The sequence below is a fragment of the Pezoporus wallicus genome, unplaced genomic scaffold, assembly GCF_028554395.1.
Source record: "Pezoporus wallicus isolate ANWC-B61680 ecotype Strahan unplaced genomic scaffold, APGP_CSIRO_Pwel_v1 contig_1438, whole genome shotgun sequence".
NCBI classification, from domain to species: domain Eukaryota; kingdom Metazoa; phylum Chordata; class Aves; order Psittaciformes; family Psittacidae; genus Pezoporus; species Pezoporus wallicus.
In genome coordinates, this window is record NW_026638681.1 from 4,073,640 (window position 1) to 4,097,903 (window position 24,264).

General features: G+C 36.3%; 1 protein-coding gene across 1 annotated transcript in view; it reads right to left on the minus strand.

Moving 5' to 3' along the window:
- Window positions 1-21,463, minus strand: part of IL1RAPL1 (interleukin 1 receptor accessory protein like 1) — a gene marked incomplete at its 5' end in the record, with an annotated part of 33,061 nt that extends 11,598 nt beyond the window's left edge. Inside the window, 3 exons of the mRNA XM_057411838.1 lie at window positions 8,843-8,986; window positions 19,274-19,419; window positions 21,331-21,463. Coding sequence (XP_057267821.1) covers window positions 8,843-8,986; window positions 19,274-19,419; window positions 21,331-21,463 — 423 coding nt within the window. The remainder of the gene's footprint in view (window positions 1-8,842; window positions 8,987-19,273; window positions 19,420-21,330) is intronic.
- Between the last annotated feature and the right edge of the window lie 2,801 nt (window positions 21,464-24,264).

The window sequence follows — 24,264 nt, forward strand, 5'->3', positions numbered from 1 at the left end:
TGCCATCAGACATCTAAGAACTCATCTGTGTGCATGCTCTTTTAACAGCTACACATGAAGAAATGGTAAGCTGGTGCCTACAGAAATATAGATAAAACTTCCTCTTCTACTGGGACCACCAAATATATTAAACTTTGAATTTGTATTAAAGATGCACATGTTTTTTAATGGTTTGCATATTGCACCCCAAAAAGCCAGCAGTTTGGGCCTTTGAAGATTTATTAAACATTGCAAATATTTTTGCTAATTGGGGACAGAAGAATCATATATATATGAATGAAAAAATAAAAAAAATAAAAAGCTTTCATAGAGTCCACTATGTTAAACAGATGAAAAACTGAATTTCAGCCTGCGTGATATGTTTTAGCACCATACAGATTAATAGATTAAAGCAAAGAGAAATCCTACAATATAATGAATCTTATTTTAATGAAGATGTAAGGCCTAGACACCAGAGTGAATCCATGCTTCTGTGCATTCTGAAATTCTCCAGAGTAATTAGAAGTGCCTTCAGAAATGTTAGTGACCACATACAGGCTGCTCTGCAGCTAGGTGTAAGCCGGCAACAGATCTGGCTTTGGCAGATCTTCCATTTCTAGATCAATAGGAAACTGGACAGCTGCTTCCCCTCCTTTGCCAGAGCACATGCCAGCCTACTAAAGATTCAAATACTCATTTCTGGAGTCTAGGAGCAATGTTCTGATTTAACTCAAAGTTTCAGAATTTCAAATGGGATTCTAAGAAATGACAGGCCAGATCCTCTCAGTGCTGCAGGGAGTTGGAGTTGAGCCAGTGGAGGAGGCTTTCCTCTTTAAAAAATCATGCTGTGTTCAGGAAAGGTTGCAAAGTACTGGGCTTTCAGTGTCTCCCAGAGACTGTAGTGGCTTCAAAATTATTACTATGGCATTTCATAATCTGTATTTGTTTTATTATTTGTGGAGCCATATTTAGTGTACACATTGCAATAGTGTTCATCATCCTTAATGTAACGAAAAATGTGATTTAAATACTTAGTTGAGTAAAATGGCCAAATCCCAAGTCTTCCAAAATGCTTATACTTTTCCTCATGCTATTTACTGTTGCTTATGAAGCTCACCTTAACATTTTCTTTTATGACAAGCCCTTTTAATGTTAATAAAAATTAAGAACTGTCAATAATAGCTATTTCTAAGGTAAAGCACTTAAGTATCACATTCCTAATGACAATTCATATCCATGTGAAGAGTGGGTAATGGTGGATTGGTGGGAGGTTTTGTAAATGCAACACTGGAGAAGAGATAGAAAGAATGTAATCAGTTCTAAAGCGGATCTAGAGTATTCTCAGTACACCATAGACCAGAAAAAAAAAAAAGTTACTTTGTCCTTACTAGCACGTTTATAAAGACATTAAAGCAATCAACATGTATTTCTTTTTTCTCCTTTTTTTCAGTCCACATTAAGCCATACTGAATAAAGAAATACCGATTTGAAAGTTGATTTTATAAGGACACTTGAGAAAAATCCTAAGTATCAATACTGTTTTTGACATTTCTTGAAAATAAGGAGTGAAACCCAGCAGATAAAAATTTAGCCCAAAAAAATAAATACAGTGAGATGATTTCAAGTGTCAAACAAATATTTTCCATAAGCTATATTTGCCCTGGTTTTCTGTAATTACAGCTAAAATTTGTCATTGACAGGTAGAAAAGATAAAATATTACTTATTTAAAACAAATAACCTATTTTTAAAGTTAATTTTTCCTCTCTATTTAGTCTAATTTTGTATTCTTAACTAAATGAAAAGTGTATCTCAAACATTCTCAGTCATTCTCATTAATGTGGAAGTTCAAATTTATTACTACTGCTGAAGACATTCTACGTTTAATATAAGAGACTGATAAACCATTACTCTTAGTTGCTATTGGTAGATATGAAAACTGAGAAGTCTTTATCAGAGTTTGTCCTGGGTTCAGCAGTAGCAGTTATTTTTCTCCTTCTTAGTAGATGGTGCAGTGCTACTTTCAACCTGGGAATGACGCTGATAACACCAATGTTTTTAGTTGCTGCTTAGTAATGTTTAGTTTGACGAAGGACATTCTGAGCCGCATGCTTTGCCAGGGAAGAGGGGAAGCCAGGAGGAAGCAGAGACAGGACACCTGATCCAAACTAACCAAAGGGGTATTCCATACGACAGCACGTCATGCCCACTATATAAACTGGGGGCAGTTACCTGAAAGGGTTAGATCACTGCTCGGTCGGGCTGGGTATCCATCGGTGGGTGGTGAGCGGTTGTGTTCTCTTCCCTTGTTATTTCCCTTATCATCATTATTATTACTGGTGGTAGCAGCAGTGGTTTGTGTTATACCTTAGTTACTGGACTGTTCTTATCTCAGCCCGTGGGAGTTGCATGCTTTCAATTCTCCTCCCCATCCCTCCGGGAGTGTGGGGAGGAAGTGGGAGGAGAAGCGAACAGCTGTGTCGTTTCTGAGTGATAGGCTGGCCTTAAACCATGACAGACTACTAAAAAATCTTACTAAAAGTTAAAAGATGATGATAGATACTATTCCCCTCGTTGCTATAAATTATTTAGAGGTCAAACACCAAACTAAGAAAAAATGTATTATTAATAGATACCGAAGGACTGAACATTAACTACCTAGCAGAAACATAGCATAACAGTTATCTATGAAAGACTAGAAGAAACTAGCTACTATTTAAAAAAGGAGAAACTAGGTGTTGATGGAAAGTGTTATGTAAACTCTGAAAAATGGAAGAAACATCAAGAATTGATGCTCTTATTATGATCTTAATTCAGCAAAGCAACTTGTTACCTGTATAAAATACATGCTCAATTTTATGTGCATTCCTTAGTTCTCTTGATACCAGTGACAGTGCCTGTATCTTTGCACTGGGTTAAGTATTTTGAAAACTGGAGCTGAGACAGCCTTGACCTAGGCAAAATCAGTGAAAAGTATATCATTATAAAAATGTATATAATATAAAACCCCTCAAGGGATGGCTTGGAACAGACTTTCAAACCAAGATTTTTGAAATCAGATGCCAATATTCTGTGTTCATCTCATCTGCCTTGGAAATATACAGGTGCTTTGGACTTCAATAAAAAAAAAAATTCAAGGAAACCTCAGTTTTCATTGTTTTATATATGGTAGGTTTTTGTTTTTTGTTTGTTTTTTTTTCTACTTTACATCTGGACTTTATAACCTATAACTATTTTTCAGTTTGAAATATAAAGATGTTCTTGTGTTATTGTTTGGGGGGGTTTATATATATATACACATATGTATATGCTACACATGTACTTTAGATGCTAGAAAATAGGACAAGAGAAAAATACAGAAGTTTTTATTTGAATTAGTAAGTTTCATGGGCAGAATCTAGAAAAACCCATATTCACTTGAGGCATAAATTGAGATTTTATGGTTTAAATTGTATTTCAGATGTAAATAAATAGCATAAACAAGAAGAGTTAAGAGAAATCAGTTCTTCAACAATAAAACTGTAATTAAATAAGAGGAAACACCCTTTTTGTAACCAGTAATATTTAGAAAGATGAAAGCTGCTTTTTTATAAGGGTGATTTTAATAGAATTTGAAATTGATATTCATAGAGTAGGATTTCTTATTGCCACAATTTGCCAATAGCCAATAAAACTACATAGACCGTGGTGAAGCTGTTATTAAAAACTTGCTCTATGGGTCCCCAGGGAAGATTCTTTAATTGCAAAGTCAGTAACTTGAGCAGTAATTTCAGTTTAGCCGTACCTGCATAGCATAATCATTAACACAAGTGCTTTGGTGGCATCTAAACCATTGGTTAAAGTTATATTTGCAAGTTAGCAACTAAGTTACACTGAAGCATTAAGAATCTCAAAATGTTGCCTTTCCTTGCTTTATAAGAGGTTTACTGGGATGAAACCCAGGAAACCACTAACAAGTATATTCTACCTGTTCGTAGAGTTAATAAGACTGTACATATCCCATGAACCATGCTAGGATCTGCAGGTAAATAATAAGGGCAAAAGTATGATTACCTAAGGACTCACAGGTGCAACAGAGACTTCAAGACAGAAACTGTTTCATCAGTCTCTTAATCTGAGATTTTTCTTCTCAGCAAGCAGTAGAAATTCATCTCAAGAAAGTGCAACCCGCCCAGCCAAGAAACAGCCACTATGTACCAAATCCAAACAGAATTCTCTTAATGTAGAGAGCTCACCAGTGACACATTTTAATCATGGTAGCAGCAGGAACCTGCAGGACTGAAAGTGAAACCCAGAGGAACTCCCCAGCCCTGTCTCCCAGGTGCATTTTCTGGCAGCACCCCAGCTACGCAGAGGCTGTCTTCCTTCAGTTCACCAAGGTTTCCTCGGCAAGGAAAGCTGAGAATAAGATTGAGGACACCATGTAGAGCTCTGGCCCAACATTGTAGAAACAGCTGATGGGACCTAAAGGCACCAAGGGTCATTGTGAAGGTCATCATATCGGCTGCTAAGAAAAGCTCTCCCTTTTGTTCTTGAGCCTAAAGCTTGGCTTCTTGTCAGCCTAGTTGTGAGAAAGGGTACTTATGTAAATTTAATTAAAAAACTATTTACAGCATATTTGTTCAGAATTTAATTGCTACTTTTTTATTCTTATGAATTTTAATGCCAGCCTCTTACTGTTTTTTGTTTTTTTTTTTTTTTTTCAATCATAGTGTCCTTGCTTACTAATTCATTCATACAAACACTTCCACCTATTTAAATGGTTACTAATGTACCCCCATAGTGGTAGTGGCTGGTGCCTGCAGACTGTTTCTGCTGTCAACTGTATCATATACTCTTTCCTCTGAAACTGGACTTGGGAATGTAAACACATATGTAAATTCATAATTTTGAGTAATCTTGCCTATCTGACCATGTCCACAGGTTTTCAGCCTGTCATCTGTAGACCTGTGGATTTATCCTTAGTATACCTTACATCTGGCATACAGACATCTGCATATCTACTGGAAACTCACAGGTCTTGAAATAGCAAAAAAAAAAAAAAAATGTTGAAAAAAAGCTGTTTTGGTGACTTTCAGCTTCCTGTCCGCTATAAGGCAGCATCATAAATGGTACTGCTTAGAGAAGTGGTCTGACTCCCTTCTTCACCCTCACTGCATCTTCTGTGGCTGTCATGCCTGGGGACTGATCCTTGCACAATTTAATAAAGCAGCAGCAGTCTTCAGGTAAAATCCTGGGAAAATTTCCATAGATTTTAGGTGGCCTGGAAGTCAATTTGTATGTAGGCAAAGAGTAGATTTCTGTACAGTGGTAATATCACAGAGTGCAAGGTAGAAAGAAGTCAGAGCATGTGTTGACACAGTTGCTTGTAAATGTTTACTTGCATTTTTACTCTTCTCTGTTAAAGTATGTTTGCTTGTTCATGAAGTCATTTAAAAACTGGAAAAGGCAGCAAAAGAAGATCCTTGGAAAATAAAAATACATAAACTAAGACACTAAAACTAAAGGCTAAAACACTCCTCAAAGGATGAAGGTCACATAAAATCATTGTCCTGGAGCTGAGTGTACAGCAAAATAGAAGAAAATATCAATTCTAAAAGTAGTTTTCACTAATAGTGCGTTAGTCATTACGGTGCACTTTCTGGACAAGGTGTTTTAAAATAATCTTTTAAGTTTAGAGCTGCAAAACTAAAAAGGTTGCCTGATGTCTAGCAATAACCAGAAGTTCCCATTTAAGTATCTAACTGAAAATTTTACTGTTTTTCAGAATAATACTGGATATTTCTTTGGTTACATGCTACTTCAAGGTATCATCTTCATTGTGTCTATGGAGAGATTTTGAACTAAGGTTCTCCACTTATACAGATTTGGGAATTTCATACTACCAAACTGGTAGGTGTGAGTTACATCTCTAAGATGCAAGGCCATGTCAAACACCTGCAGGTGAGAAAGCTACAGCTTTGCCAAGGGTTGGAGTGTTCCTCTTGCCCCTGTGCTCCAGCTCCCAGGGAATCTGTCAGACATTCACAGTGAGGTCCCCTGATTAAACATCAGCATGTCATTTTGTGTTCCTCCATACTGAAGGACATGACAGGGTGTCTGTCACACAGTCCCCCAGTATGGAGTCAGCTCCCAGGAGGCTGGAAAGCATGGGCACAGAGTGGGAGGAAAAGCAATAAAATTTGAGCTGGATTTGGTCATACTCTAATTTAGTAGGAAAGGCAGGGAATTCACCATGAAAAAAAAAGGGGGCTGCAATGCCCATTCCCAGGAGACAATAAAGACAAAACTGAGCTAAAGTGTCTGCAGGAGTGAGAAAAAAGCAGGAGAGTCTAGTCCCCAGTATGAGAAAGAAGATGGGGAATTCAAAGCTGCAAGCTAGAGAAATGAGGAATAAGCAGGGGTGATCACTTGCTTAATCTACAGTACCCTCACAGAAAGTAATAAATTATGTTAGCTGTAACAATTAAATACTTTGTTTTCAAATTTTTCTCTCAATTTACCCATGCCTCCCACAGAAATGTGTATGTTAGCCTGAGAAAAACTGATGTATCTAAGGCTTGGAAAGGAAAGAGGAACTGTGATGAGATTTGATATCTTGAAGGGCTTGTTCTCTGATCAGGGAATAAATGAAGCATTGCATTTTAAAAGAGATTTTCGACTGAGGATTTTAATTGGACCTCACTTTTAGAGTGTTTCAAATCCTCTCTAAGTACAACATAGCACACACACAAAAAAAGAGCCTGTGATATTTTGATGTTTGCTTCTCCACATATTCTCCTGTATGACAGAACATGGTGAAAATTATGAATAATATGTGGGCACTCTGCTGTTGCACTGCAGGAGATGTAGTTAGAAGAAGATACTAGAGTTCACCATTTTGTATCTCTCAGCAACAAACTAAGCCAAAGGAAAGGATGCCACTGTATGTCTGCAATTTATTTCTGCAGAAGCTGTGGCTTGGTCTTCTGTGGGGCATTTTCTCTCTGTCTTCTTGCTTTTTCAAGAGTGCAAGTGAAAGAGACAGAATAAAAAAGTCCAGCTGCAGTAACTTTATTTGCACAATGGGTTATAACCACGTTGCTAGCACACTGAATACAAGTAGAAGCATTAAGAATCTGAAAGCAGTATTTTTATTGTTATATTATTGTGATTAAGCACCAAAGCTATCAGTCTTTGCATTGATCATCTAAGGAGAATCCATGCTTTACCTTTTTTAACAATGACCTTTGTTCAGAAGGATAAACTGAATGGATATTGGTTTTTCTCCTTCTGAATCCCAGAACAGTATCCTTTAGAGGTCACTTTTTTTTTTTTTGTTTAAAATGTGTGATTAAAGTATTGATGTTTCCAGGTGACCAATGTTTGAAATGGGAAAAGAGAGAGAAGCAAGCGTGTAACACCTGGTAGAGGAATATTGCAAAGGGATTGGAATGATTTGAGATAACAATAAATGACAGCAGTGAAGGTAAGAATTCCTGATACTGAGAGAGAAAACATTTAATTGCATTGATTTAAACAATTATAATTAAACTATTTCTGCATTGCATTATATGACCATTATAAAATTTGCACAATTCATGCAAGTAAGCATGCTCATTTTAAGCTGGGAGCTGCTTGTGGAAAAGAGAGGGTCTTAGCTCTTGAAAAACAAAGGTGTCTGCCAAAATCCTCCTGAGTCACAAGCCCTCTGGGCCTCAGTTTCCTCCTCTGTAAAACAAGTAGAATAACCTGATTTTTTCCTCCACTGATCTGCTATATTAATGAATCCTTTTTTGTAAATCCAGTACAAGGATACAAAATGTTCTAATGCTCTTCATCTTGTTGTTTTGAGCATTTTCTATTTTGAATGCTTGTGCATTTCTAGATGGGAGGCAGAAATGGGTCATTCCCTAGTGATCTTATTATGGAAGTCTTTCCCTTATATAAGGACCTCTAATTCTCCTGCTGCTCTTCTCCCTTATCAGTGACAGATTTTGCAAGTGTTTGCTTATTTTAATTTATTTTATTATGTTACAGTGACTTCTCCCCACAGATTATTGCCTTGAACTGTAAAATAACTTTTATTAGTGTTTCAGTTAAAAAGAAGGTCCTGTCACCAAAGATATAGTGGTAGCATAAAACATCAGGAACTCTGACCCAAGATACCAAAACTAATTAATCAAAGCCTGCAGCTCAATCCAGTTCACTGTTTGACAGCAGTTTTGATTAGTAAGGCTGGAGGCAAAGACCACCTTTCTCTTGAGTGCTTAAAAAGAGAAGAAGATAGGTGTATACATTTGACACAAACTGGTGCATACATTGTGGATTACTTTTGTTTAGGCTGGGTGCCCCTGAAACACAGAACAACTTTAATGACCATTAACAGCTCTTTCAGTGATTAAGTAAATGAACTCAACAAAATTAACTGCTGAGTAGATTCCCAAACACTTGGTGCAGTTTATTGAAACTGATCAAGTTACACAAATAGTAAGTTGAGATTCACTTCAACCTCTATCTATTTGGTGAATACAATTAGGGAAGACTCCCTCGCTTCTGGAGAAGTGAAGCTGGCTTACAGTACTGACACAAAGTGAAAATCTTTAATGCATCAATGTTGGTAATTTGCATTCAGTGTAAGGAATAAAAATCTGAAAGACTTGGGTGTCTACTGGAGCTCCAGAGGGCAGCAAGTACATCAGCTCAGCAATCACTGCTGCTAATGTGCTGTATGAGGACTGCATATTCAAGTCAGTGCCTAATGCAGTGAGAAATAAAAACTGCAGTTGTTTACATATCTTGAACTGAAATGAAATTTGGGCCTTGGTGGAGAGAACTAAAAAAGCATACTTAGAAAGTAGGAAGCATACTAAGAATCTTCCTTACCTCCATCTAGTTCTTCAGCTCCAAAATGATTCCTGTAGAAGAGCATAATCTCTATCTTGTAACACTTGTAGATAGTCACTAAACAAACGAGCAGCAGCAGAATAGCACCAAGTCCACCAGCAAGCTCAACTGTGTACATCAGCTCTGCAAAGAATTACAAAATGCAATAACCACCACATTCCAAAACAGAGAAATACTAGCAGCAGATCTCACACTCATATTAAAAATTAAAATAAAATAATGAATGATGGGGTAATCATGTATTTATTGTGTTATAAAGCCCTTGAAGAATTACATAATTATAAGGTGGTTTGTTTTTTTTCCTTGAATAAACTATTTTTTCCTCTGGTAAGCCATTTGAGTTGCTCATTTGAAACATAACAGTTGCTGGGATTGTGCGTGTATATGTATGAGTGTGAGAATATATACAAGACATTTGATAACTCCATTTTCTCTGTAGATAGATCACAGTTTGCTTTACACAGATAATGTTGAGATTCTACTTACAATGAAAGCAGAGATTAATGGCTTTTTTGGGGGGAGGACTATAATGCAAATACAGCTTCTCTTTTTTTCACACAAAAAATGAGTTTCAGTGTTCTAGATAAGATTAAACTAAGGATTTGATTATTTTTTTTAAATAAAAATAAATTTAAAAAAAATCAAATTGAGAGATGTGAAGGCAAATCATCCAAAGAATCCCACATCCTCACATCTCAGTTATGTTTTAATATCTATAACAGTTTCCCAACATTCTGTAGTTCATCTTTAATTTCCCTTTCCCTCAGTTGGGGTTACTTTATATGTAGTCACAGCAAACCACCACAATTTGTCCTTCTGGCATTCTCATTCATACTGTGACTCCCTGATGCCTTTGCTGCACTCTACCACTGGCATCTCACATGATGTTGCCGTGTAGCTCCATTCCATCTGGTCAGATATGGCCAAAACCAGCTACCACCAGCAGTATTCTTAGTGGGGCCACTTATCATTACATAAGTAATATGCTATCACGGACTTTCACCTCTCCCAGTCTTAACTGTTGCATGTTCCAGGCAGCCTACACAGATTTGTGGCATCCATTTTGTTGTTACTTTTAATTTGCTTATTGACTGAAAACTGCAAGGTTAAAAAAAGGAGGGTGGAAGGAGAGGAGCATTGCTAACAATTTCATAATTTGAAATGAGTAGTAGATGGCAAATCTTAAGACCACCAACCAATACTTTTCCAATATCATTCAATTTTGAGGAACGCCAAGAAAATGAGTCTTGGAAATCTAAGATACGCAATTTGCTTCATAAAAATCTGTGGCAGAGAAAGCTCAGTTCCATGTTATTTTCACAGTATCCTCTACCAGTGGGCAGCTTCTGTCCGAGTGAAGAAGGGTAACCCTAAAATAACCTTATATGTGCGTGTGTGGTTATACAGATATGATACTCTAGCACAATACAATTCAATTAGAGAAATAAAAGGTTAGAGGAAAAAGTAACAATTCCATTTATTTTGACTACATCTACTGAGAATCACACACTTTTTGAGGCAAAAGTAAGAAAAAGTCATTTCTCTCTGGAAGACACTAAAAATGCAATAAGATAAAAGACATTTATATTCCATGTCATTCCCTCCAAAACTGTGATGGAAATTCTGTTGTGTTATTTTTCAAGCCAACATGCTTATTTCAGACTTTCAATACTTCTCTGGTCCTGAGAAGGGAATATTATTAAAAACACCCTCCAAAAAATTGTTTGCATAGACAAGTAATACAGTATTTTAGAATGCAAATGGAAGGGGAAATTACTCTGCACTGGCCTAGTATACCTTGTTTATCATTTTGTACTACAGGTGATGTAGCTGTTCAATGGTAACTAGAAGAAAGGCTTTAGTATTTCAAGTTGCTAGGCACAAAATATTCTATTTATGTGCTTACTGTTATGACTCATTAAAGGCAAGGAAAAACTTTAAAACTGGAACACAGAAGTTTTTCCTAAATTAATGATTTTGAGATTATGTCACAAAAATAACTGCAGGTAGTCAACTGTTCTCTGTCACTGTGCATGTAATTAGGCTAATGCACTGCATCATTTTTGCCATCAAAGAGTCCCTCTTAGTTATCTTTTTTCACATCAAATAATTCAAGATTATGCATATATTTTTACTGCAGTAGTCTATCAGAACATACAAGAAAATGTCCTAATTTAGGCAACCAAAGCCAACAACAAAGTTCTCTAAGTCACTCTGTACTCGAAATCACCTGCTTCTAGGCCATCATGATCACTTACAATCAAAAAGATATGGTATTTTGTTCTTAAACAGATTTGTTTGCAAAATGAGTTTCATGATCTACCCACCTTGCAGAGCAGGGTTGTATTTTCCTCTGTGCTGGACAATGTCTATCAGCATATGTTTGCACTTCGCCTTAGGTGTTATATTTCAGGGTTCAGAGACAGACAGGAGTTGTGATTAGCCCAGCATCCTCACACCCAGCCCTGCAAATGCCTAAACTAATCCCCAAAGTGCTGAGAGGAAGACAACTACATCTGTGTAGTGCCGTGGGAGGAGGGACAGATTGGCCTGGGCACAGTGCCACACTGAGTTGATTGCATTCAGGCCTTGAGTTAGTGTTTCTGCAGGATGATAAACCCTAAACCCTGCCCTAAGGGGACACTGCCTGAATTGTAGGGATTTTATGAGCAATATATGTTGCACTGAACTGGAGAAGGTGTGAAGAGCAAAAGGCTTGGTCCTGCCTCTGGTGTTGGCCTCTTGGGTGATAGAAGCCATTTCACATTTCTGTGCCTTAGTTTTCCCAAAGTGAATTGGGGAGGATGCTTCTGAGTCCTTTGTATGAGAACACCAAAGGTATTGGTGATGTTTATGCTAGCAATGTCAACAATGATGCAGTGACTGTTAAAGCTCAGTTAAAGTGTAACAGCAAGGTTAGAGTGTAAGGTTACGTTCACAATAACATTTTTTTCTGCTGCTGCAAATTGTGATTTGAGCAGGGATGCTCCAGCAGGCATTACACTCTCTTTGAAGTGTGATTTTTATTTCTTGCTGAAATTCAAGTTTCCTGTAGTAGCTACATGCTAAAAAGATTCAATTTCAGCCCAGTTCCACATCAGAGGGGAGAGACAAAAAGTGCAAACCTTTTAAAATCTATTTAGCCTCTCTGTTACATTGCTCAAATTACAGACTTGGCCCTCCTTAAGGAGCTGAGACTGAATGTTGAAAATAGTAGAGGAAAATTACTCAGCTAACCCTTAGGGGGACAGGCATTCTGTTAAACACAACAAATGAGTGAGTGCCAGGGAGTTACATCCAGAAGCACAGCAATCATTTAGTTACAGGCAATTAACAATACTCCTCCAGTAGCACAGGAACTGTTCTACTCCAAGGGAAAACACATTGATTACTGCAGCAGTAGTAGATTGGTTTCTGAATAAAATTCAGATTTAAAACAAGATTTGTTACAAGCATTTTGACCAATAGCTACATTTTGTTTTTTCTTATCAGGAGGCTTTGGCCAACCAACCCATTGAAAGAGATAGTTAATTAAAGCAAAGTATGTGTTTTCTCCAAATATCCAGCATATTTCTCATACTAAATCTACTTGGTTTATACTGATTATATCCTAATTATTAAGCATATTTTTAGAATATAATTTTGATCTTCACCTGGCTTTAATATTTTATGAACTTCCTTTCACTGTGTCATGAAGGTAATTCACTTATTGTAGCTGGAGCTGTAACAAGAAAGTAAGTAAAAGGGTGCCTTCAAAGATTCATATCTTTTGACTTATACAACATGCTTCAGGGACTTCACATGTAATGATCTGTGATAATTTAAAATTAATCTTATTCTATTCATTAGTCCACATACAGCTGAGCTACAAAGAAAAATAATTATATTTTAAACATTCTTTTTTTTGTGATTTATAACTCTTCAAGGATGTGATTTATAGTTGTGTATTCAATTTCTGAGCCTTTTTCAAAATCCAATTACAGTCTATCTAAGATTTCAATTTTTCAACCACTTACGCAGATTCCTTAACTTTATGGAATATAAGTAATCCCTCTAAAGTCAACAGGACTATTCACAGAGCTTCAGGTTAATGCATACATAAATCTTTGCATCTTTGTGGCCTAAATTCATTTCCATTCTCTGCCTGTCTTGGATAATTTAACTCACAAAGCTACAAGGTTTGGTTAGAGACAGTCTGTTTGTCTAGGTATGCTTTCATGAACTGAAATTATTAAATGAAACATTAAGATAATAAATATAAAGGGGGGTATATGTTAGGGAGCAGTTGAAGAATACTAAAGCTCCTTTGATGACATCTGAGAGAAGGTAAAGAAAGCAGATCCCAACAAACAGAGCAAGACTGATGTGTAATAACATGCAGCTTTGGTTATAAATGGACATGTTTTTCCTAAAGGAAGGAGGCTGACTAACACACAATTACTTGTCTGAGTCTTATTTCAGACAAATATTACATTATATGGGATTTTTTGTTTGTTTGTTTCAACAAGCCAAACAAAATCTGTTTGTATTTAAGGCACCTAGATGGCTTTGTGGATTCTGTTGTGGATGGTTACTGTAGGAGAATAATACTTCTTATATTAATAGAAATAGATTTGGGATGTTCATTAGCTTGACTATGAAATAATTTCTTAGCACAAAGTATATGCTTTCTTCCAGCATAGCCCATACAAGCTTGAAGGTGTTTGTAGAATTGACTTAAGGTGGCTAAATTTAGTTGCAGTTTTTAATGTGGTTTTCAATGCAGTAATTTCATTTTATTTATTACAACTATTGCGAACTGGCTTCTCACTTTAGTTTTTAGATCAATACCTAATATATATTCCCAATTCATCTATGAAGAAGACAGTCAGGTTTGGGAATATATATGAATATGTATATGCGTGTTCAAATGCAAGACAGGGATCTTGTTAACCTGTTCATTAGTATGGCAGGCAGCATATCTGAGTCTTGGTGCTGCTGGATTTCCAGTATTATTAGAATAGAGATAGTAAATTATTATAATAAAAGTATATTCTTACTGATGACATTTTTATTTCTTCTGAAAAGTGAAGGATACCTGTTCCCAGCAGGAGACTAATTACAATGACTAGCTCCAACAGTATGTTAGCTCAAAAGAGGATAAGGTGGAAAACACATAGATGCTGCAATGTTACTGAATTTTATTACATTTAAATACAGAACACTGAATTTTAAAGGCAATTTATACATTAGGTTGAAGGAAAAAAGTGTCATGCTGCAGAATTGCATTAATCTTTGGTTAGCTTCCCCAGACAAATGAATTGTGTATGATTTAAAACCTTACTGACTAGGAGAGCTTCTATTTGCTTATTGCACTACAGAAATCAGACAGCCCACACAACTACTTCTTTTAGAGCTTCTGAAATAAATGAATGTATGAAGCACTGGGAGGTGCTAAATTTCCAGTGATTTAAGATCATAAAACATACTGTTTACATTTTTTTCTGAGGATAGCATTAATGAATAATTTAGCTCTGCATGGTTATGAGAACAATTTGTGACATTTTATTTTAAAATATTTTCATCCTTGCAATCAAGATTAGAATTGCACATAGGTGTTATATAAAGAGAAGATCTATGACAAAGTGGTACAAAATCTGTTTTTAAAATGAATCTGTTAAACAAACCACCTTGTTTGACAGTATCAGAGGAAAATTAGATTTGTCAGAGGAAAATCAGATTTAGGCAGATGCTACGTAATCTGATAATCTGTGTAATCTTTTTACTGGAGATGTTTTACTCCAGATTTCTGAAAGATGAAGAAAGTAGTCTTATGAAGAATTTTGCTCAGGGAGTAGTCTTTAGTATTTTACTTATTTACTGATTTTAGATGAGACTGAGTGTAAAAAGAACAGTCACTTTCAGTTAGGTTTGGGACAGGAAAGGAGGAGATATTAAACTTTTGACCCTGTGTCATGACCTTTTTGGTGACTAAACCTTTGCAGTGCCCAGCACAGTGACAGTCTGAAGGCTTCTTCAGTGGCCACAGGGGCCACTGAAAAATCAATTCCCATCAAACCAAATTTCAATTCCGATTCTAAAACTTGGTGAGGAACTCAGAAAAGTTTTTCCTGCTGTGCAGAATAAAACCCGAATGCTTTATACACTGGATGATAAGTATCTGTAAGGCCTTAACTGATCAAGTGGGTCAGAGTTTTACAACAGCTTTGCTTCTACTGAGTCTCAGAGATTTGCTGGAATTCTGAGGTAATTAGAACCAGTTCAGCAGAAGCAGAAATATAAAATCACGTTGCACTCACATCTTAAACTATGATCTCCCATTCAGAAATTTCAGAAGCATCCTGAAGGTTTATGACAAATGAAGTTATGACAAACGTGGTTTCTCTGCAGAGGTTAGAAAAGGACTAGTTTCTTTTCTCTTTTAATTGTCACTCATCACTACCATTGTGTGAAGTTGTGTCCTAGTGACTGAAAATGCTCATGAGATCAAAGCCTTAACATATTCAAGTACATAAGTAATATAACATATCTACACTATTATATGAATGACACAGTAATTTAAGGTGCTCATCAGCAATTCTGGTATTGTTAATAATAACCATATGAAGAAAATTGAGAATTACTGTTAAGAATTTGCTATTAAATTATACAGGAAATTGTATTAAACTGTACAGGAAATATTAATTTGATGTTTATGCACTAATAAGTCATGAGTTTAAAGAAGGCCTACCTATTCGGAGGTTTCTTCAAGATGCATTTCCTATAAGAAATATTGTTTCTTTTTCAAACATATATTCTTATGGGCTATTTCAAACAGAATAAATCTCTTCCTCTAAGCAATTTATTTCAGTGAAGGTCTTTTTTGTTTCTTTTCAACAGAAAAAGAGTTGTTTTAACCATCCCTCATTATCTTATAGTCAACAAAACCCATGTATGTCCACTGAAAACACCTATAAGAGGAAAGCAAGCCCAGAGCATAAAAGAGGCCCAGGATAGGAAATTAGACAACACTGAGAAAATGGGAAGAAAGTACAGGTGACACTTAGAAAAAAAAAGTATAAAGTATGTTACCTGTTCTTAGTTTTTGAGTCTTTCTCATGAAAAGTAGAGGTAGTATATTATTAAACTTTTAAAATAATATCAGCAACATTAAAGAATAACGCCGATAGAATTTGACATTATTTTTGCTTTAGCGTTTCAACTGCAGACATGTAGATAAGAATTTTCAGAAAAATAATCACAAAATTAGATAATAATTGAATAAGACTATGAAGGCTTTGCTCTGGAATGAAGGTCATACTTTTCAATACATAACATTGTGGAAGAGCATTCTTTCTCTTCATGCATTACATTTCTATCTACTATATTGATAGACTATAGGCTTGTCTTCTTGAATTAAAAACCCATGAAAAAAATCAAATCATAGTGTGTGATCCACTCCTTTTATCATCTGCAATATGTGGTCTGTTGTTAATAAATTTGTGCTTAGCTGCTGTCAATACCACTCTCAAAATTAATTTCTAGAAGATTGCTTTACATGGCTGAAGATTAACCTGTAGCTGCTACAAATGATCAATGATAGCTATCACGCATAAGTAAGAAAATCATCCTCAGATTATAACAAGTAGGTATGTTTTATTTCTCACACAAAAGAGAAAATTGTTATTGTAAAAGTAATAGAGATTTGGCCAACAGCTGGAGGAAGGGTTCTGATCCCTCTTCTTTTTTATTATCTTTTACAATTTTTGTATGACTGGCCCAGAAAAGAAAACAGTATCGGTATTTTCATGCTTAAAATGCTCTACTGCCTTTAGCTCTGAGTTAAATTCTCCCTCTGCATAGGGTCTTAAGAAAGTTAGGAGTCTAAAAATGGTTAGCTGGCTGCACAAAACCACAGATCATAGGTTTTCACCACTGGCAGTATGAAAGTAGAAGAAGCTCAGAAGAAAATGGGGGCTCACCTCCTCGAGATGCAGAGATACCAAAGGCTCCAGGTTTGTCCCAGTGCTGGATGACCAAACCAGGTTTGCTTTTCCTGCACAGGCGGTGCTGGAGCCCAGAGGAGCTGTGTCCTGCTCCCCTCCTCAAATTCCTCTTGGGAGGCTCTGGGTTCCTGTTCCAGTGCAATGTGGGGGACAGAGCAGAAGCTCCCTGTCTCTGACTGAATGTGCCAGGCACTGTTTTGTGGTGGGGACCACGATCAGGTGGACCCTCCTTGTGTTTTTTGTGAGGTGAATGTGCGTCCCTGCTGGGCTGACCATCAGGAAGAGTAAGGAAGATGCATCCACAGTTTTGCTGGCTATTTACTCTGAACTTTTTGCCCTTTCAGGGTCTGTGTAATTGCAGGAATATCCAAAACTCCCTTTGGAAGTTTAAGTTTACAGAGAATATATTGACAATGTGAAACAGCAGTTGCAAGGATGTTTGAAAGGCTTAAATTTTATACCTGAATCCTCACTGCAATTTAACCCTAAATAAATTTATTCCCAGGATCATGAAGGATTATAATTTCTTTTTCAGGTATCCAGTGAACATTCCAGATTCAGCATTTTTGTTGGCTTATACTGCTGGGAAAAAAAGACCACCAACTAGAAAACCAGTCACAACTAATACCTCTACAAATGCCTCAGTGTTCAGGAAGCAAATTTACCTAATTCTTAGGTCCCAATTGTTCTAAGTGAGCCAATAATCAAAAACTAATAAATAGCTAACTCATTCTTAGCAGCAACTAAATGTGCATCTAAACAAGGAAACCTAAACCAAAATGTTGTCATGGTGTTATACAGGAGACTAAGCAAGCAGTGCAAAGCTCCTATTCCTAGGAGACCTGAGAGACTAGCTCAAATTTTTATCTGTCATGGTTAATTTATCATTTCACTGAAACAGTTGTCAACATGGAAAGTAAGTAGAAGGCTTCTATCAGGTACCTTTTGTTTTCTGAGGGCACAACAGACTTTGTTTCCAAATCAAAATTTCAGGTTCAGCCTTACTTAAAGAAGGAAAAAAATACTGGGGGGATTTTTTTTTTTGCTATTTTTAGCTTTTTGCTATTTATAAGGGCAATTAAATATTGAGATTGCTTCCTCTTAAGCATGCTATCATGAGGCCACATGCTGTGGTTTGTTTGACATACTGATTTCTCCCAGAAAGGAAGCAAGGAAAGTAGACCCTTGCAAAATTTATGCATGGGTATTGTTAGATTAAAAAGCTGGTAGGCATAGAACAGAAAAGATTTATGTGTTGTCAGTCTTGGAGTTACTGCTTCTATGGAAGGGAAAATAAGGACTCACCATCAGCATGTGGCTCAATACATGTCAGTTAAGTACTGGTTTCAAAGTAATTTGAACCTTAAAAATCCTTTATTTTCCATCTCCCATGCACTAATTTCATTATTAAAGACAATCACTGGATTTCAGTGTTGGGTTAAGCTCTTTCTCTGGGTTCAAACCTCTCTGAATTAGAAGTATATGACTATTAGCAGGTAAATTGTTGAGGTTCAATTACTTAATAAGTTAATTTCCCATATCAGTAAATTCAGGAAAATATACCAAAGTAGAACACCTGATTATTTATATCTGCTTCCCTTAGGAAGCAATGACAAGAGTTCAGAAAAATGGCTACAAATTAGTTCTATTAATTGGAGGTACACAGCATAAGAAAACAAGCATAGTAATGACAGCAAAATACAGACAGTGCTCCTGATTTTCACTGCTCTCATAAACCAGCAGAATAGTGCATGAGGATGGTGACTGACAAGCCCAAGCATGTGGAGCACCCTCTGGGAGGTAAAGTGAACAAAGTGGATCTGAGAACCTTGCTTTGCAAGAGATTCTCCACCTCTCCATAATTATCTCCATGGGGAGATCCCATGGGAATCATGGGATGTAAGTGGTGAGTAGAAACACGAAGGTCCTTAGCAGTTTCTGTCATGATGCTTCACTTCAGAAACATTGGTGTTAAACAAATGTGTTAGAAGGAAAATGTCCATAGATAGGCTATGCAAGAACTGCCCTGGCATGGGGTTTAGGTGGCATTTCTGGTAGAATGTATTTATTCTTGGCTTTTCTAATATTTGATTTTATTTCTTTCAGAAAATTATTACAGTTTTGTCACCTCTGGGTTCTTACCACCTCTTTTTTTCCATTGAGCCTCTATTAGTTTTAAAGTTGATGAATTATTAAATGCACCTTTCATATAAATACAATTAAAAGGTGTGACTGTATTCTTCCCAGTGACATGCATAATTAGCAATCACCTTTTTGTTTTATTTTGAAACAAATTCCCGGAGAAAAATAATTGTTGTCTATTAATATCTCATGAGGCCAAAATGCATGCTTTCATCAGAAAGAAGCTCTATAAACAGACCACTCCTATATTATACCATTTCATGGTGAAAAGCTGCATATTTACCCCTTTTATGTAGAAGAATACTGGCATGCCGGCGTCCATTTCCATTCTCGACATAGCATGAGTAATTCCCCAGGTCTGCCTCTTCCACAGAGTCAATAATCAATGAGATGGAAACCTCCTGTTCCCCAAGATGTTCCTTGAGAACCCTGAGAAAAAAAGCAACCATCTCTGCTATTCTGCTTGTATCAGCAGAGCACGACATCATCATGACATAATAATGCTCCTTTCAATTCACAACTCTCTGGCTTCAAATTTGGCTATGGTTTGATGTAATCTTAATTCTATCATGCCCTTTTCTTCCTCACTTCTAATGAGGAGATTTGGCTTTGTAAATGTTAATGACAGCTTCAGTTAATTGTCTTCTGTAAGAGGAATGATGGACACACTGGTAATATATCATTGCACACTCTGATGGAGCCCCTGGTCAGTAGTATGTGAAGTCTTGTAATGTTAGAAAAGTGAAAACAATTATTTTGGGGTTTAGAGTCACATTAGGTGTCTGGACCAAACACACTATTTGTGCACTTTCTGAGGTTCTTCAATGTGTCACTCTGAAACAACGTGTTCATGCTATGGTCTGAAAAATTATTTATAGAATGTATTATGAAATTTGACTAGGTATTATAAATCAATAGAAAGAATGTGTATACCACATGCTGCTCATTCATACAGATGATAAATAAAAGACCTCCTGCATAAGACCATGCCTGTCTTCACATTGCTTTCTTTCCCTATTAGCAAGACCATCAGTGGTTTTAGAAACCCAGGAAAGCAAATGACAAAACTTTCCAGGCTGCTCTCTCACCTCACACCTGGCAAAAGAAGTGGAAACTAGCTTTCCTGCTCCTCCCTCCACAAAACAAGAGAATTGTAATGAGGTTCTTGCCACCTTTTTGTCAGCCTTCAAAATAGCAAGTCTTTGGTTGAAGGGTTAGGAAGAGCTTTAGACGTGAAATACAGCTGATCTGGTTGTCATGTGCCATTTAGTGTATTTATAAAATAAACCTAAAGTATGTTGGGGTGAAATACACTTTCATTTTGCCTGCATCTGGGATGATGAACTCGAATGTCTATGTGGCCTTCTTGATTTTGTTAAAAGAATTGTCTGTTGTTTCGATTACAATCAAGAATCCCAAGATTTAGGTGACAATGAGCGCGACTTCATGTCTTTTGATGATATAGTAAACCCTTATGTAAAAGGTGAAGTATAAATAATCTTATTTTGTTTTATTATAAACAATCATGTAGATAACATAACCATGATTATTTATCGTCTTTTTTTAATGCACATTTAGATTTGCCTTAATTTCTGGGTTTATCCATGATATATAGACACAGTGACATACACACATGCAGAATTCTAAATGAAAAAGAACTCTCTTCAGATCCAAGTAGATACTTTATACTGAATAGAAGTTGGTATGCTATGTCAAGCATGTAATTCCCAATACAAAACCACTTTTTTCTTATTTTCCAAATGAGGCAGTACTTTTAGGAACCATAGAAGTACATGGTGCGAATTGCCAGATCCTCTCTAAAACATGTATTTCAGCAGATAAAGGCAGCTCACATAACAGGATGCTTGGCTCTCACAGGCCAGATAACATCTCAGGAAATTCAGTTTTTGCCTTGAAGAGAAGAAAGCAAAATATTTCAAAGAGAAGCCAGACATCAGTATTTATGATGGCTCCATGCTTTAAAAGACTTCTTTTGAGCTGTTTTTCTTGCTGTGTTTATTTTTCTGTATTTCATCTTAGTAACTGTCTTAGTGGTTGTTATTGTAGATTGCCACAGTTTTTAAAAGTCACTGTGCAAGTTCTAGTCCTTTAACACCACAATACTCATTGGGATGCTGTTCTGCTTTTGCATATTTCTAAGATCAGACCTGGCCAAGGCATGCATTTTTCTGTTTTGTACGGGTGGAGTTGAAAAGGTAAAGAACGGATGTTGCAAAACCAGGGATCAGAAACAAAGTGTTCCTGAGTTAGTCTGTGATAACAAGTATTACAGTACCAAGAAAATATATTAACTGGAAAAAAAAAAAAAATTTCTTTTACCTGATGTCACTTTCCCAGACTCGACTGTCATCCAAATCTTCAATAAACTTCTCCCCTTTCATCCAGTAGATTAAAGGACTGACATCTCCACTATACCCAAAGAAAGCTCGGCAGGTTAGATTAGTAGAACTGCCTGTTACAAAGAATGTAAGACAATTTATTATTTCAAAATCAATTAAAAACAAAAAGTTTTGAATCAGTTGCTTTTGTTGATTAAAAAAAAATAATCTGTAGAGACCCTCAATTTCCAGCTGCTGTTGAAAGCATCCAGAAGTAACTACTTATTGAACTAGTGTTCAATTTATTTTCTGAAAATGAATAAAATAAAAATGAAATTAAATGTTACATGAGAACAGGATTCAATTTTGAATTCTTTCACCAAGCTTTCTGTTTGGTAAGGAAATGAAAGACTGTTTTTTCTCAGAAAGAGCTAATTTAACTCGATTTTCCATGTTTTCTTTGAGAACAGATAAAGATGAGGTAAAATAGACATGCAATCACATCTGTGTGAGTTCAGCTTTGCAATGGCTTCTGCAAAGAGGCTGGTAGATTCCTGTAGGGTACCATTTCGAGGGGAAAGCCAGTAGAAAGATGAGTGCTCATTGCTGAATTAACTTAGCAGACAAGTATTGAACACTGAAACTTGAAAAAGGAATACATGTGATCTCATTCTGTATATTATAGGACATGTCTTGCTGTATGAATAGGAATAACCATTAAGTGTATGCAGGAAAGAGTAGAAATTCAATATGTATGCAGCATAATTAATTGAGTGAAATTTAAAAAGGTAATACACCTTCACTTTGGTTTATTTTCATTGTTGAGTTTTACATTGTGTTAGCAGTTCTTGGTTTTGGGTTTCAACTAGAGCACATATAGGGATCGAGATAGTGCTTTGCAGGCATTTTTTGTATTGCTAAAGTGGGATAAAACTAGAGGACAACCACACTTAAAGATCTCCCATTCGCTCCTGTAAAGATGTTTGTGGATACATACAACAACTCTTCTAAACCACTATTTCAATTTCTTTAGCAGATAACTACACAGTGATTTAAAGAAGTTTTGTGATTTAAGGAGTGTTTTTTTTCCCCGAGGAGAGTATTTTCATGGAGTTTATATTCCTGCTGAGATGAAACTTATACTTTATTTACACTTCAATTTTCGATCTAATGATTGTAAAGCTGACTGACCACAGCTCCTGGAAATTAAAAAAAAATAAAAATAAAAAAATAAAAACTGCATTGTTAACACTACTTCACTTTGTATCGAGATGCCATGAGAAGTCCATCTGGGTTCAATGAATTTTCTTAAAAACATACTGCTTTGGGTCAGGACCTGGTCCTTCTCAAACCTTCTTCAAACATTTATTTTGAACATCTTATTACTTTTCAGTATGGAAACAAATACAAGATTATGTATAAAAAGAAGATGAGTAATTATTAAATAAATGCCTTATTTATCTGGAACTATTTCTGGTTTTCTGTAAAAGCATCTGACTCTTCTGTCTGGTTTGAACTCTCACATCCACACTGTAAAAGGTGCAGAATCAAATGTTTGTAATTAAAATGTGCAACACCAAGCCAAGTACCATCTATGTTGCTTTCACAAGCTATTTAGGAATTAAATTGCTTTTAAACATCTCATGAACCTTTGGTTAGTGGCACACTCTTTGTCAGGAACACTTGCTAAGGAGACAGGAGTATCCCAGTTCTTGAAAGTAAGATGGAGAGGAGAGTCTCATTCATAATCAAAAAGTATGAAAATGAATCTTTGACTAACATGTGAGATAAGCCTTGGGAACCACTTAACACGGGTCAAGTGCATGAAAACCTGTAATAGAACATGACAAACTTTCTGGTTGTTGCCTGGACATTTTAACAGATGCAAACCCAGTTTATTATAGCAGTTGCACAGCAGATATAAACTGGATTTTTGTCATGCCGTGCATTATAATTATCATACCTGAAATGTGAATATGAAAATACAAAACCTTAAAGGATTATGAATATCTTGCCACAGTCATCCAATCTAGCACAAATTCAGGGCTGTGAAATGCTTCATAACCACAGCACTGGTGGATTCTGATCACTCTTAAAGCAGAAGGTACCTGCACATCAGAATCAAAAGCAGGTCCCTGTGATAATTGTGGTTATCTCCCTGTATTAAAGGGAAGAGTGCTACCTAATGCATTACTCTCAGTTCTTGGGCTTTTTCTTCTGGAGCTTTCCCACCAAGTCAAGGCCCTGTTGAAACTTTTCAGCTTTTAAGAGCTGTCAAGATCACAGTTAAAGGGACTGTAGCTTCTGGTGACCTTATCCATGATTCACACAAATTAGGCACCACAGGTGCTGAAGCACCGAAGCTCTCCGGGCTCCTACAGCTAACAGATATCCACTGAGAGCTGATTTTTGTGCTGTACAGACCTCAAAGCCTTTTATAGTTGAATATTAATGGACACGGGTTTGTTTTTTAAAAATAAACTTCTTCTGTAAAGGGCAAAAAATGTAAGAAAAAAATAATTTGTAACATTAATTGTTTTGCCTTATAAAATTCTTGAAGAAAATTCTCCCTTGAAAAAACATAAGTAAACATATTTTTAAACATGGAATTCAAAGGTTCTATTCATCAAGAAATATTTATACCTGAGAAATACAATAGGAAGGATGTAACACCTCTTAGTAGTTCTGTGTCAATTGCAGCCACTGAGCAAAGGCCATTAGTGTGCAGGGTGTTCAGCTATAAATTACCCATACCATCTACCTTAAGCAATCTTCACAGTAAGCCAGTGGGAAGTTCATTAGCAGGTCATCAAGAAAGATTCAGTGACCAGCTAATGACCAACTGTGACAATTAATGAAGAGGTCTGTTATTGCAAAGCTCACAGCTCATTGCAGAGGGCAGTAGAGTTCACTTGGTGGAGCAGAGATGCTTACA